The 13621-nt window shown below is 42.0% G+C and overlaps 2 protein-coding genes across 2 annotated transcripts; one reads left to right on the top strand and one right to left on the bottom strand.

Annotated features, from left to right (window-relative positions):
- Positions 1-661: 661 nt before the first annotated feature.
- On the bottom strand, positions 662-4113 carry fam241a (family with sequence similarity 241 member A). Its single transcript, XM_037072323.1, has 2 exons — positions 3849-4113; positions 662-1949 (listed from the first exon to the last, which is right to left on the bottom strand). The coding sequence occupies exons 1-2, from the start codon at positions 3996-3998 to the stop codon at positions 1653-1655; spliced, it is 447 nt and encodes a 148-aa protein (XP_036928218.1). The 5' UTR covers positions 3999-4113; the 3' UTR covers positions 662-1652.
- lrit3b (leucine-rich repeat, immunoglobulin-like and transmembrane domains 3b) lies at positions 1956-10617 on the top strand. The gene is made up of 6 exons (XM_037072322.1): positions 1956-2276; positions 7560-7949; positions 8089-8174; positions 8829-9122; positions 9711-9770; positions 10025-10617. Exons 2-6 carry the CDS (start codon positions 7576-7578, stop codon positions 10486-10488), a joined length of 1278 nt encoding a protein of 425 aa, XP_036928217.1. The 5' UTR covers positions 1956-2276; positions 7560-7575; the 3' UTR covers positions 10489-10617.
- Positions 10618-13621: the final 3004 nt, after the last annotated feature.

Raw genomic sequence — 13621 nt, 5'->3', positions numbered from 1 at the left:
TCACACACGCAGACACTGTCTGCTAAATGATGAGTGTTAGCAGTAAGTATCTGGTTCCTCTTTTCAGGGCAAATTCAGCAAATTTACATTTTCACTGTTTGTAAAATTTGAGGAAACTTGGTTTGAAGATGTTTGTATTACACCAACACAGTGGCCTCAGTCACCACTCACATGAAGCTACCAACAACCCTGTAGAGCACATTCTTCATTCTTCTTCAAATGTTATGATCATCCCTTCACCCATCTAAAGTCACTCCGCTTCCTGCTTTGGAGATAAAGGTCAACGGTTGCATACAGTATGTGGGTGACTCACAGGAGACAGTGTTGGCTTCTTCTATTTCAGCTTGCAGTGTGAACTTTCAGATGTATATGTCTGTGATTGTGGACACATTTCATATTCAAGGACAACCAACACCTGAGCCTCACAAGGCTTTCATTAGATACAGAAACCTCAGAGGACTGTGGGTATGATGACAATCGGATATGATGATTAAAGAGGCATTTTCTATGTGTTATTCTCAACTACAACAGTCATGACAGAGGTTCAACTGAAGGTTCAGTGTGTCGGTGTAACCTGTGATGTGTCACTGCAGCTCTGCCACATCATACAAACTGGGAGAATATTCAAATTGTTTGTCTCCAAGCACAACAACACGACTGCTTCCAGAACTAAAACCTTTAATACCAATTTATTATTTCATTATCTTTCCATGAATGTGAGAAGTCACAAGTGCTTCAGATTTCTGTCAGTTTCCTGGACATGAAGAAGCCTTCCACCTTTATTAGAAAGGCACCGATGTGCCACTTCAGGGCCGATAACAGTGATCGGTGATCATCTGGGGGGTTCTTTTTTAAGAAAGAGGAAGCGAGCTCATCAGACAGGCACAGGCACCACGACTTAGCGAACAGAGGAGAAAAATATGGAGGGGCAAGGTGGCTCACGTCTGGTCCCCACTCAGAACCAGGTGTTACAGATGGCATCCCCCTCCACTGAAAGGCCCTGCATGAGCAGCTGACATTCTGGTTATGAAATAATATTATTACATTCCCCCACTGATCAGCCACAGTCCTGTGCATTCCTAGTACATCTCACAAAGCAAACACTTTACAGAAAGTTTCCACAAGAGCATTGAATGTACTGCATGTCGGCGTCAGACACTGTTTCTTACGATATTATCGGAGTTGTCACATTAACTTACTGCGTGTTAGTTTCTTTTTAAGTCAAACACTCGACGCACAGACATGTGCAGCTGTGTTTTGTGAGTGCTGCTGGGACTCCTGACCGTCACTCTGTCGCCTTTGACTTAAAAAGAAAGAAACCATTTCCCCTCATTGTCTTCCTGTTCTCTGAGCAACACCATGCAGTCATGATGAGAACAGCAGAGACAGCAGCCCATGTGTTACTGCTCCAGGAGGACATCCAGTCCAAACAGTCCTGAGGAATGGGTCCAGCTTTGGACTTTCTGACTGAACAAGCTTCAAATCTTTTCTAGAAACCCACTAAGCCACCGTCACTATGAGTAGTACAGCCCTCTCTACAAAAAGTGCAGACCCACTGCAGACTCCAATCCAAACATCCATTAGCATGAGTCCTGCATGTGTAAGCATTAGCCAAAGAAAACAGCGGGCTCCACTCAGATCGTCAGCTCTCATTACTTCTGGATGTAGATGATGATGATGCACAGAGTTCCCACCAGTCCCAGCGCCTGGATCCCCAGGAACCAGAGGAGCAGCCAGAAGAAGACAATCACTACCGGCTCCACTATCTTGTCCCCAAAGTACATCTGGCTGAAGCCCATCCCCCGCAGACACTTGTTGAGCATCCCAAACAGAGTCCCCATCCGCTCGCAGTCGTCCAGCCGAGGCTCTCTGGTGGTGGGGTCGTCCACATGGGGCCACCCGGCGCTGGGGTCGACGGGAGGTCGAGGTCGGGTCCGGCTGCCATCAACCTGCGGAGGCAAGGTTCAAGAATGAAGACCATTCCGCTCGAGCGCAACACCTCCATCAATGATGCGCAGAGCTGCATCTATGCCATTCGTGCTGCCTGTTAAATAATCATGCTCCATTTTGCTTTGTTTTACAATTGATGATGCAGATTTTCCCCCCTTCTTTTTTCTTACCCTTGTCTCCTACAGAAATGTGGAAATCCTAATTATCATGTGTTTCAGGTGTTTATTATATGCCCCTCCCTCCTGTGCTGTAGCAGTAGCATACAAGGACGAACAACACAAGAAAGCCTTGATGGGTTAGTGTCTGCACCTGACCAAAGATCATTTGTGAGTGAAGAACCTCCTCTTCCTACTAAAGACTTGTCATACAGTCTGTGTTCTTGCTCACCGTGGTTGTAACTTTTGAAAAATCAAGACTTGAGTTGGATGAAGGACAATTAAAAACTTGCCGCAGTGGAAGCAGCAGAGCCAGCAGCAGAATCACAGCACAGAGGAGCAGGAGTCACATTTCCCTCAAGCCCAAAGGTTTTGTCATCAAAGGACAAAACCAAAGTGCCTGTTTGATAACGTTTGGGATTTAAAGCCAATGCAAATAGAGAACCTGATATAACGTCAGTAAAGGAAAGGAAGTTGGTCACCTCGCCGAGACGAGCGCAGCGGGTCACCTGCAGATTTATCTAACACCTCCTTCTTGTTCTGACTGAGTTACATTCATTGAAAAAACAGTTTAGAGGTGGAACAAAGCTGCTGCATGAGCTTATAGTTGCCATTTTCGCTTCAGCTCAAAAGTTGGGCCAACCAGTGGTTTTCTCACTCTCTTAAACAGAATTAGTGCTGTTCTCCAAAAACATAGAATTAGTTCAATCCTTAAAAAGCCCCTCGCTGTCTTACACGCGGTTAACTATATGATCAGCCTATGTGCCGCGAAGCCTTCTTCAGATACTGTCATCTACAATATTATCTCTTAATATAACCGTCATGACCTGTCATGTCTGCTAACACAAAGCTTTCAGAGAAACACAACCTGACTCAGCTCCCGATGCTGACGTGAGCAGAGCAAGTCAGACAACGGTAATTACAGTGACTTCCTCATTAAAGCATTACCTCCTGAGACAATTCCCAGAATGCACTGTAAAAACACAGTGCCTGTCTCCGTGCCGTGTGCAGTGACTGACACTGTGTTTGCAGTCTGAACTCCCACTGTGGTTAGACTGAGGGCAGAATTACCTCTGAGTAGTAGTCACAGGCCTTCAGGTGCAGTAAGAACTGTCAGTACTTACCAACTTTACTCAAACTCAATTTCAGATTCATCATCATGACTGCTTATCTTCCCACTAGGGCTGCATACCAAAACCGCTATATATATATATAGATATATATAAAAATATGTATGTGTGTGTGTGTGTGTGTGTGTGTGTGTGTGTGTGTGTATATATATATATATATATATATATATATATATATATATATATATATATATATATATATATATATATAAACAGAGATGACAGCTGTGTACCTGCTGACCCCACTGGATTGTACTATGTGTTCTCTATAGGGCTAATATATAACCTGACCTGACAGCAGCTCCTCTCAGGTGGACTTACTTCAGGTGGACTTCAGGTTTTATCACTTCCTTTGTAAAGAAACTTTGTAGTATTACTGAGCTGAATTCAGCTCTTGGCTGTGGTTTCTAGTGTTTGTTAACTTATCCCAGACAGCTGCTAACTGAAGACTTCAGAGTTAGTGAACCGACAGCCTCAGTCCCTGGTCTCTGCCCAGCAGGGACTGAGCTCAGCGCAAAGTGAGACCGGTGCTACCCTGAGTGTCCCTGCGGTTTCACTCTGCCTCACATCTAACAGAAGCCTACAGCTAGCTCCCGACTGTACTTGTGCTCACCCGGTGTGGCTGCTGCTGTAGTCCGGTATACCTTGGACCGTGGACCGGTTGGGCAGCAGACCATCTCCTCTGGTGTTCTGACGGCAGCCCTTCTAAATCACGTCGACGATAAATCTGCTGCTCATTTACAAACGGCGTCCCAGAAGACATTTTACAGCTGGTCCGCTGACGGTAACTTTCAGGGATCCAAACATGCGACCGGACTGACTGATGCCGTCCCAGTCTCCGCCCTGCAAGCGCACGCGCGGTCCTGCTGAATCGCGTGGGGCTCAGCAACCGTCATCACGCAATAATACTGGTGCGTTCATGAAAACTGGGAACTTCCGCAGCTTACTAATGTCTGCGTATTGAGCTTGCTGCATTTAAGACAACTGCGAACTGTTGGGCTCTTCCCAGCATGCACTATACAGGTCTGCAGTGTTCAGATTTGTATGGTTCAGGTCTGCATTATTCATGTCAAAAGTAGAGGAAAATTGTATTCACCGCTTTTTAAATCAAGCATGTTCTTTTTAATCTACATTAGATAAAGGTTACAAGGTTAAAGGTTACTTTATTTGCTATTTTTCAAAAGTGTTTGCAAAACAAATTTTAGGTTAAGCTTGTTTGATGTAAGATACAAAATAGCAACAATCATAATGTGATCATTTAGATTGTTATAATTGATCTGATGAAGTTGTGCTTCATGCTCGGGTTGAGACAGGGAGAGGTCTGCTGACAGTGTGGTCAGTGTGGGCACAGTAAAGATGGTGGGGTGTATTAATCTTTAATGAGGAACACATTAATAACATAACCTGCAGCAGTCCTCCAGCATCAGGGCTCATCTTATTCCAGCTAGTTTTAGACCTATGGTGTTAAAATGAGGTGAGATCAGGAGCTTTGCTGGCACATCTTGAGGCAGCAGAGAGCATAATGCAGCAATAACATGGGCCTCTGATCTAATGTCAGTGTCCAAGTGTTTTACTTGATTGTTACGACCCTAGAGGACATAAATGTTTGTCTGTTTTTAATATCCCTCTTTTTACCTGAGTGAGAGTATGTGTGCGCCTGTGATTGATTGCAGGTGTGTTTGAGTGGCAGCATGTTCCCCCAAGGGAGCTGATTGGCTGCTGCCTTGGAACCAGAAGTTTAAAGGCCTTCTGTTAATAAAAAAATCAGTGTAGGTAATTCACGTAGTATATGCAACTTCTGGTTAAGCATATATAACTTGCTCACAAACAGTTCACATATTACAGCAGTGTGGCCTTTGGACTGATATTAATGTTGTCTAACACTGGTGGTTTGGTTAGCTTTAGGCACAAAAACACATTGGTTAGGTTTAGGGAAGGATCATATTATGGGCTCAAATAACTACGTTCAGTCTTGTAACTTAAACGCAGCAGATGTTCTGTATGTGATCTAACTCACAGCAAGTAACGTGACATAAGCAAGTCACTTGCTTATTGACCTGTGACCTTTCAGTTTATTACACCTTATAGCACTGTGAATAATGAGCTGGCTGATTTATGGGAAAGTGTTTGTGCACAGTAACACTCTGTGCTGCTCGGATGCTTGTCGGGTGTTGTGGGTACATCAAATACCCACCTGGGTACTGTTATGTGAAATTAATTAATAAAGTTGTCTAAGTCAGTGTACCTCTGAGTGTGCTGTGAACTGTGACTTGTTCTCAGACTCATGCTTCGTCTCACCCAGGACTGGTGGGGGGTTGGCCTTGACTCTCTGGTTATTTAATTTGATTAATTTTATAAATATATATTTTTTGTTTATTTATTACTCTGTTTGCTGTTCACTTTTATTATACCATTTCATTAAAATTGCACGAAAACAACCTTTTGTGATTCATCTTTTATTTGCTCTCCTCTAAATAAGAATTTCCACCACGGTCTTGTCTCCGTCTCTCCTCTTGCGGTTACCTGCGTGTTACTGTTGTTCGAAGTGAAAATACTGTGAACTCATGGCACTTGAGTTCATCGTCAAGGTCCAGAAAGGATTGGGCCGCATGGCCCTGATGTTGTGATTTGTTATTCTAACAGTGAGGCGTGGGATTACATGCCGCTTGTAAGCAGTGTAATCCCAGCTAATCTGGGATTCAGTTTCACTCTGCTCTGTAGACACAACCCCAGACTGGAGAGGACTGGGAATATGGAGAAACAAATGGCCTCTCTGAGTGCAGGGTTCGTCTGTTGAAGGATGTTTCTGCTGCTGCTCGTTCAAATCTTGCAGTCCGGTCTGTTGGCGGTCCACTCCTGTCCATCTTCATGTGCCTGCTCGTATGGGAACGGTGGAATAGCAGAGCTCAGGTTGAGTGAGGCCGCTTCATTCTCATCTGCGTGTCATTTGCTTCTACATGAGCATGACTCATTACAGCTCGTTATGATTAGAGAATTGGCAAATGATTGAGGCATTGGAACAAGTACAGTAATTAATATATTAGGTAATCTCATCTTTCACTTATTTACTTATAACTAAATAATGCGTCACTAGATGCTGTGTCACATTGCAAAGGAAAGGTGTAATATATTGTCTGCTCTCTACATACTGGTTTACAGTGTTCACATGACAGTGCATCACATCCACAGGGACAGGACTGTACCAGTGCTTTTGTAGCCAAACTGAATACAGGCTGACAACAATCATTCTAACATGTGTTGAGACAGTTTTATTACACCACTTCATATATTGTTGATTTTGAATACACATTTACACGCAGATCACATCGTCACTTTATGGAGGCTGAGTGGTGTCACTAGAAATATTGTAATGTCTTTTTCTTCGGCGATTGTAATACAATAATGATAGTTTTAGTTTTAGTTATAAATTTTACACATTGTGTGTGTTTATTGTGTTTGTGTTATGGGGTCCCGGAGAGACATAATCTCATTTTGTTGCACCGCTTTTGTTGGTACAGCTAAATGACAATAAAGACCATCTGTTGCATGTCACCCCCTGCCTTTCCCGTCTCTCTCCAGCTATCACTATCACAAACAAAGCAAAAAGGCCAAAGGAAGAAGACACTGTTAATATAAGTGTACTCCTTAAAAGTCCAACCCACAGAGCAGCAGCTTGTACGACTACTCTGTGGCATTCAGTAAAATAGAAGAGTGAGAGTGGAGTAGATGGAAAGTGCTGGGGCCATGAATGAATTAGCAGGGTTTTTCTATTAGTAATATGGTGGATGGAGATTGTTATCGTTGGTGTTGTTTGTTTTGATGATGATATTTTATTATGTGGTCATAATGAGTAGGGGAATAGTGGGTCACATGGATGTGGGCGGGAATATTAGACAGGGAGAGACAGGGTGAGCTGGCTCGCTGTATTTTTTGTTGACGGCTATGTTTCTTTGATTACTGTGATTACTTTGATTATGAGTTTGTGGGCTTTATCATGAGTTAATAAAACATTTAACTTATTAATATTAAATGAATGTATTATTATACCATACTGAAAAAAAAAATAAATAAATAATATAATAAAAAAAAAATATATATATATATATATATATATATATATATATATATATATATATATATATATATATATATATATATATTTCTGTGGCACATTCAAGCTTCCATACAATCAGTTGTGTTTATATTGACACTGGTGATATTTGAGTGTCATCCTCCAGAATATAAAGCTAGAACACAATCAGTTTCAGTGAATGACTGCAAACAGAAAATAAAAGTGTAGCATGTCTATTCATCCAAACTTCAGGCCTTACAGGTTTGTGATGGTCCAGTGCAGTGACCCTGGAATCTCAGCTGTTCCCATTAATGTCCCAGCGGACACAGTCAAGCTGCGCCTAGAGAAGACCTTGATCTCCAGGGTACCCCGTGCAGCCTTCTACAACCTGTCAGAGCTGCGCTTCTTGTGGCTGACCTACAATTCCATCACATCCGTCCATCCCAGCAGCTTTGTCAACCTGAAGACCCTACGAGAGTTGCGTCTGGATGGAAACTTCCTGACATCCTTCCCCTGGGAGGGGCTCAGGGACATGCCCCGCCTCCAGACTCTGGGTCTCCACAACAACCGTCTGTCCATCCTTCCTGCCCACGCCTCTTTGTTTCTCCTCAATATCACCTACCTCGACCTGTCCAGCAACAGGTGTGTCCAGATATAACACAATCATTTTGATAACTGATGTAGACAGAGATATGATATGCTACAGAGCTGTGGTATTTCTACAGAAATGTTTTGTCTCCTCTCCTCTCCTCTCCTCTCCTCTCCTCTCCTCTCCTCTCAGGTTGACTATATTACCCGCTGAGCTGCTGGACCTTTGGTTTCCTCTCCCAGGACAACAGGACGGACCAGTTCCAAGAAGAATTTTGGGTACAGTATGTTTGGAGCAATAAAGATACATTATATCATGTTGCTGTTTGAAGCAGCTACACTTGTAACGTGTCTAATCTGTCAGACAAATAAAACTTTAGTCAAGTAAGGCCAAGTGGATGTCCATGTTAAAGAATTGAAGATTTGACTCTGTAGTAACACCAGACGCACCTCTGCTGCAGTAGGATCAAGTTATTGGATGGGTCATACAGTGGACTCTCCTTCTCTATCTGAGGTTTGTGTCTTATTTGGGAACGCGAATCATGAGTGATTTGCTTTTGAGTCATGTTCCTTTAGATTACAAATTATTGTGTGAATAATCTTCCAAACCTCCAAATTTAGAGAAACTTCTTGTTAAAACCAAATCTTTGTCTTTTTTAAGGCTCAACTTAGTAGACTGTCCATAAAGCTAAACATTTGGATGCCCCACACAGACAGTGTGCAGACATCACTGTTATCACTGTTATCAGTTTCAGTTATAAAATGTCTTTGGTAGAAAGCACGACTGAACAACAATGATAATGGTTATGAATTAAATCATTGTAAAAATTAGGGTTACAACCATTACAACCAGCTGATTGTCTTCAGGGAAGTTTCATGACACATGTCAACCAGGACAATGATGTAAACAAGCCAACTGTCCTGAATACCCAGGTCTCCATGACAACCCCTGGTTGTGTGACTGCCAGATCTCCATGGTGATGTCCTTGTCCATGTCCCTGGGGAGTCCGGTAGTCCTCATGGACCAGCTGCTGATATGCAGCAGGACTCTGGGGCAGTCCGGGGTACTGCTGACCCAGGCTGAGCTGTCCCGCTGTATGAGGCCTTCAGTCCAGCCTGCAGCCACTAGAGTCATCTCTCCATTGGGCAGCAATGTAATCCTTCGCTGTGATGCTACTGGCTACCCTACACCAACCCTAACCTGGATCAAAACCTCAGCCTACACTGGTAAGAAATCCAAGGTCCCTCTCTGCTGACATAGTCATATCTACATCGGAACATCAGTTGTGTTATGATGTCACAAATGGGCCTTATCCAATAGAATCACATCACATCCGGGACATTCCACGTTCACCACCCTCCCGTCAGTCACGCTCAGAACGACTCACACGGTCAAACAGACTGAGAAACAGCTTCCTCTCCAAAGCTGCTTCTAAATGTTTCAAATCTGTTGTGCAATAACGTATTCATTCACTGTACCATAACTATTCCATCATGTATTGACTCGTTCACTGCATTATAAGTGTTTATTAGGTATGCATTTGTTCTGTTATGTTTATTAAGTATGTATTTATTTATTCCTTCAGTCACTGCACTTTGTTTTATTCAGGCCTGTTTATTGTCTAGAAACTATTTCTCCACTTATTCGATGTAACATAACTATTTCTATAAGTACTTAGCTATGCATATATATTTATTTTCATTTATTGACCAGATTTTATAATGCTGCTGAATGTGACTGCTGCAAACCCATTGTATTCTTTATACAATGACAAAGTTAATAAAGAGCCTGCTCTTATTTGGTTCTCTTAACAGATTGTTGCCAAGATAATATCCTTGAGAATTCTGACCAGCTACCCAGGAACCTGGAGAGTTGTAAGTGATGCTGTCTTGTCTTTCTTGTAGACGAACACAAATGTCTCGGCACTGGTCCCAAATTATTACACAGTGGGATATTTGCAGTACATGTGAGCGGCTTTGAATGATGAACATGGTTAGCCTATTATGAAATATATATATATATATATATATATATATATATATATATATTTATATATATATATATATATATATATATATATATATATATATATATATATATATATATTTTATTTATTTTTTTGTTTCAGTTGTGCAGGAATCTCCTCGAGTTGGGGTTCGCTGGTCAATAATCACGCTGAATGGCTTATCATACAAGGATGCCGGGGAATATCGCTGCCAGGCACGAAACATGGCAGGAATATCAGAAGCCCCAATCAAACTGAAGGTTGTCGGAGTCACAAGACTATCTCGTCCTCCAAAGAGGAAGTCCCAAAAGACTTCAACCAAATCATCATCAAAACAGAGGAAGGCAAACCAGACTACAACCAACACCGCCACTATTAAGGAGAATCAGAGACTCCAGAAAATCATACCACCTTCCATTAACAAGACCCAAACTTCTTCTAATCGTGTGTCTAAATTGTTCCCTGTAGACAGAAGACGAAAAATGAACTCATCAGATGTGAGGAAAAAGACCCAGACATCCATCAAGTCTATACCTGAGCCCCCAGAAAACTCTACAACTGCTTTGCTGTCAGAAACATTTGTATGAGGTACACTGAAGTCAGCCAGGATCTGTTTCTTACTTCAACAGTGGGAAGGAGTTGCATATAAAACGTCATTTATGAGTTATCCCCTCAATTTAACTTGCTTGTCAAAAATAAAATGTGTGTAACAGAAACATGGGTGTAGTGTCTGTCATGTGGAATAAACCAGTTTTCTACAAAGATGTTTTGAAACCTGTGTTTACTGCAGAGGTCTCAAATGAGCGCTCATGGGTCAGATCCAGCCCACAGTTTAAGGCAACCACATGTTTACAACTCGATCAGTCACAAATTTATTTTAGAGTTGTCATTGTAGCATGGTAGTCTGACACCCCCGTGTAAAGAAAAGGACTGCTGGACTCACAGGGAATGACCAAACAGTGTTATTGAGCCCAGTCCTGAAGCTTGTCACAGGGTCAGTACTCCTGTAGTGTGGGCCTTAGACAGCCACAAATGGACTTGGATTGAATGCAGGGAACAACTTTTCACTTTTTTCTCTGTGGGATAAATAAAGACTACCTTAACTTTATCTATATATACTGTTCATATCATATTCATATATACGTCTGTTAAGTACCTATGTACATACTGCATGCATGTAACCCAATCAAATCAGTTTTAGTCATACAGCCCCAAAATCACATCAGATTGCCCCAGTGAGCTTCATGATCTGTGCAGCGAACGACACCCTCTGTCCTCACACTCTCGATTCAAGTGAGGAAAAACTTGCCATGTCGAAAAAAAAAAAACATAAAAAAACAACAACAAAAAAAACCCTTTTAACAGGGAAAGAAAAAGACTGAAGGAACATCAGGAAAAGCCATAGAGGATGTATTTAATTTCTGTGTAACCTCACCTATATAATAGAAGATGCTGTGCATAATTACTGTCTATGAAGGTGTGATAGTCCACAGGTTACCATGCTCATCAGGTTATCCCCAATGCATGATATCATTAGCTCACGTACGGAAGGCAAACGATGTGTTTGGTAGCCAAGTAGGTCAAACTTTCCCACATAGGAGATGAAGGCATGTGTAGTAGACATTATTCATTTGTTTGTGTGTGGGATTTAAGTGGCAGGGTTAGGGTCCACTGGCAGAAAGGGAATGTAATAGTCATAATTGTGTTTTCATCAGTGTGTAATCACCTGGAAAGCGTTCTGTGTTCTGTGTGCAGCCTTTCTTTGTCGACAGATGGAGCAATCCTCTTCAGCTGAGTTTATCATGTTACTCTCCATGGGGGATTTTACTTGCTGCTCACAGGGAAGATACCCCTCAATCACAAAATCTGCCTGTCGTCTCCCCTACCAGAGAACCACCATATGGTCTCCTTTACAAAGCTGTACTCATGAGCCAGGCCTGCTGTCCAAATGTATTCTCTCACTATGGTGTGAGAGTTAAAGCCTTGGGTGACATATTTCACAAGGATGAAGGGACAAATAGCTGCTCTCCAGATACAGACTCAAGGGCACAAAACAGAGAGAGTGGAACAATTAGTGCAACAGAGACAAGCAAAGATGAATACTTAGAGGTGAAATGTATATAACTTGAATCTGTCTTGGAAGTATATACACAGGCCCAGTAGAAGGGTACGTCTTGGCCAATGGCCCTCAGGTGATATGAATGAGACCTGTGGCTTACCACCATTACTTGAGCCACAGAGTGCAAATGTTGGTCAACATGTTTCCCGTATCTTCACTCTGAATCCTGTGAAGGCGCAAGAGGATAGCCTTTAATATCAAAGATGATGTCTAGTATTCATCATGAGTTTACGTAGCATATTATGTTTGTAACGTGACCAGTAGGTGGCACCAGTAGATACTCACCATAACACTGCCACTGGGATTTATAACAGGCATGCTGTACATACAGTGGGGTCAAAAAGTCTGAGACTACTTCTTTACATTTGTTTTGAATGTACTATTATTGTATTGTTACAAATGATAATAAAGCATTTGCAGGGAAGTTGAATCTTTTCGAACAAAGAGATGCACCTGAAAACATCAGAATCTATTAAGGTTGCTATGTTTAATAATAATAATAATAATTGCAGAATATTATGATACCACAGTAAAGCCGACCTTTGAGCTTTTGGAGGTACAAGTCACCTCATAATTTTATCCTATAAGACATTCATGTACAATGTTATCAAGCTATCATATAACTGTGGAATAGCCAAAAATCAATTCTAAATCAATTGTAATTAGTTTGTGTTTTTGATTCTCAGCTACTATACTGGCTGGACTACCATGAAATTTGTGACATCTATTTCCAGTATTATCCTCTCAGGACAAATTGAAACTCGGCCCAAACAGTTTTATAAGTAAAAGGTAACAAGAATGATTAATCAGTGAAAGATACCATTGACTTCAGAGATTATTTACACACAAATTCAACACTGTATTGCTGCATGGACTTTTCCTCTACTATGACTCCTAGGACAGAGCAGCAGCGCTGTATCTCCCTCGGTGCTGCAGGAGAACTTGAGTGAGTGAAGCAATGAGACAGAGGAGAGACGCACTGGAATGGCTTTACAGAAGACACGTTATGTAACACACCTTCATGTTGTATCATTGTAAATAGTATTGTCTCGAACTATATCTTGTTTGAAAATATATCGATATACAAAGTTGAGCAGCCCTAAGTTCCACTATCTTGGGGTCTTGTTCACAAGTGAGGTAAAAGGGAATGTGGTCTGCAGCTGGACTGGGACAGCTCCAGCTGGCCAGGCTCACCCATAGAAATAAGGGTGTTGAACTCAGATCAGAGAACTGCTGCTTCTTTGTGTTAAAACAAGTAAACTGAGGAGGACTGAGCGTCTGATAAGGATGTCCCCTCAGCTCCTAGTGAAGGTTAAACACACAGATAACACACAGATGACACAAGGGGAGACCCTGTGGCAGACCCAGAACATCCTGCAGTTATATATTTCACCGATTCAGGAATGTCCGGATCCAACAGAAGGAGCTTTGCTGGAAGTGTTACCTAAAGTAGGAGACGGCTAATCAGAATGGAGCAGTGGAGGAAGCAGTGCAGCGGGCGCATTGAGGGTCAGTGACAGTTCTATGTGATCCAACTCTGTCAATTTGAGGACAGGAATAAATATCAAGCATCAAAGCTATCTGTGCACCGACAAACTAAT

This window comes from Acanthopagrus latus, chromosome 16 (genome assembly GCF_904848185.1).
Source record: "Acanthopagrus latus isolate v.2019 chromosome 16, fAcaLat1.1, whole genome shotgun sequence".
In the NCBI taxonomy this organism is placed as follows: domain Eukaryota; kingdom Metazoa; phylum Chordata; class Actinopteri; order Spariformes; family Sparidae; genus Acanthopagrus; species Acanthopagrus latus.
Note: the sequence above shows the minus strand (reverse complement) of the source record. Positions and strands in the feature narration are given on the sequence as shown.

Excerpts from the sequence above, each read along its gene's own strand:
- fam241a (XM_037072323.1), bottom strand. The coding sequence starts at position 3,998 with ATGTCTTCTGGGACGCCGTTTGTAAATGAGCAGCAGATTTATCGTCGA. Across the intron at positions 1,950-3,848 it reads TACAGCAGCAGCCACACCGG|GTTGATGGCAGCCGGACCCG; the intron begins GTGAGCACAAGT and ends TTGCCTCCGCAG.
- lrit3b (XM_037072322.1), top strand. The coding sequence starts at position 7,576 with ATGGTCCAGTGCAGTGACCCTGGAATCTCAGCTGTTCCCATTAATGTC. Across the intron at positions 9,123-9,710 it reads CAAAACCTCAGCCTACACTG|ATTGTTGCCAAGATAATATC; the intron begins GTAAGAAATCCA and ends TTCTCTTAACAG. Across the intron at positions 9,771-10,024 it reads ACCCAGGAACCTGGAGAGTT|TTGTGCAGGAATCTCCTCGA; the intron begins GTAAGTGATGCT and ends TTTTTGTTTCAG.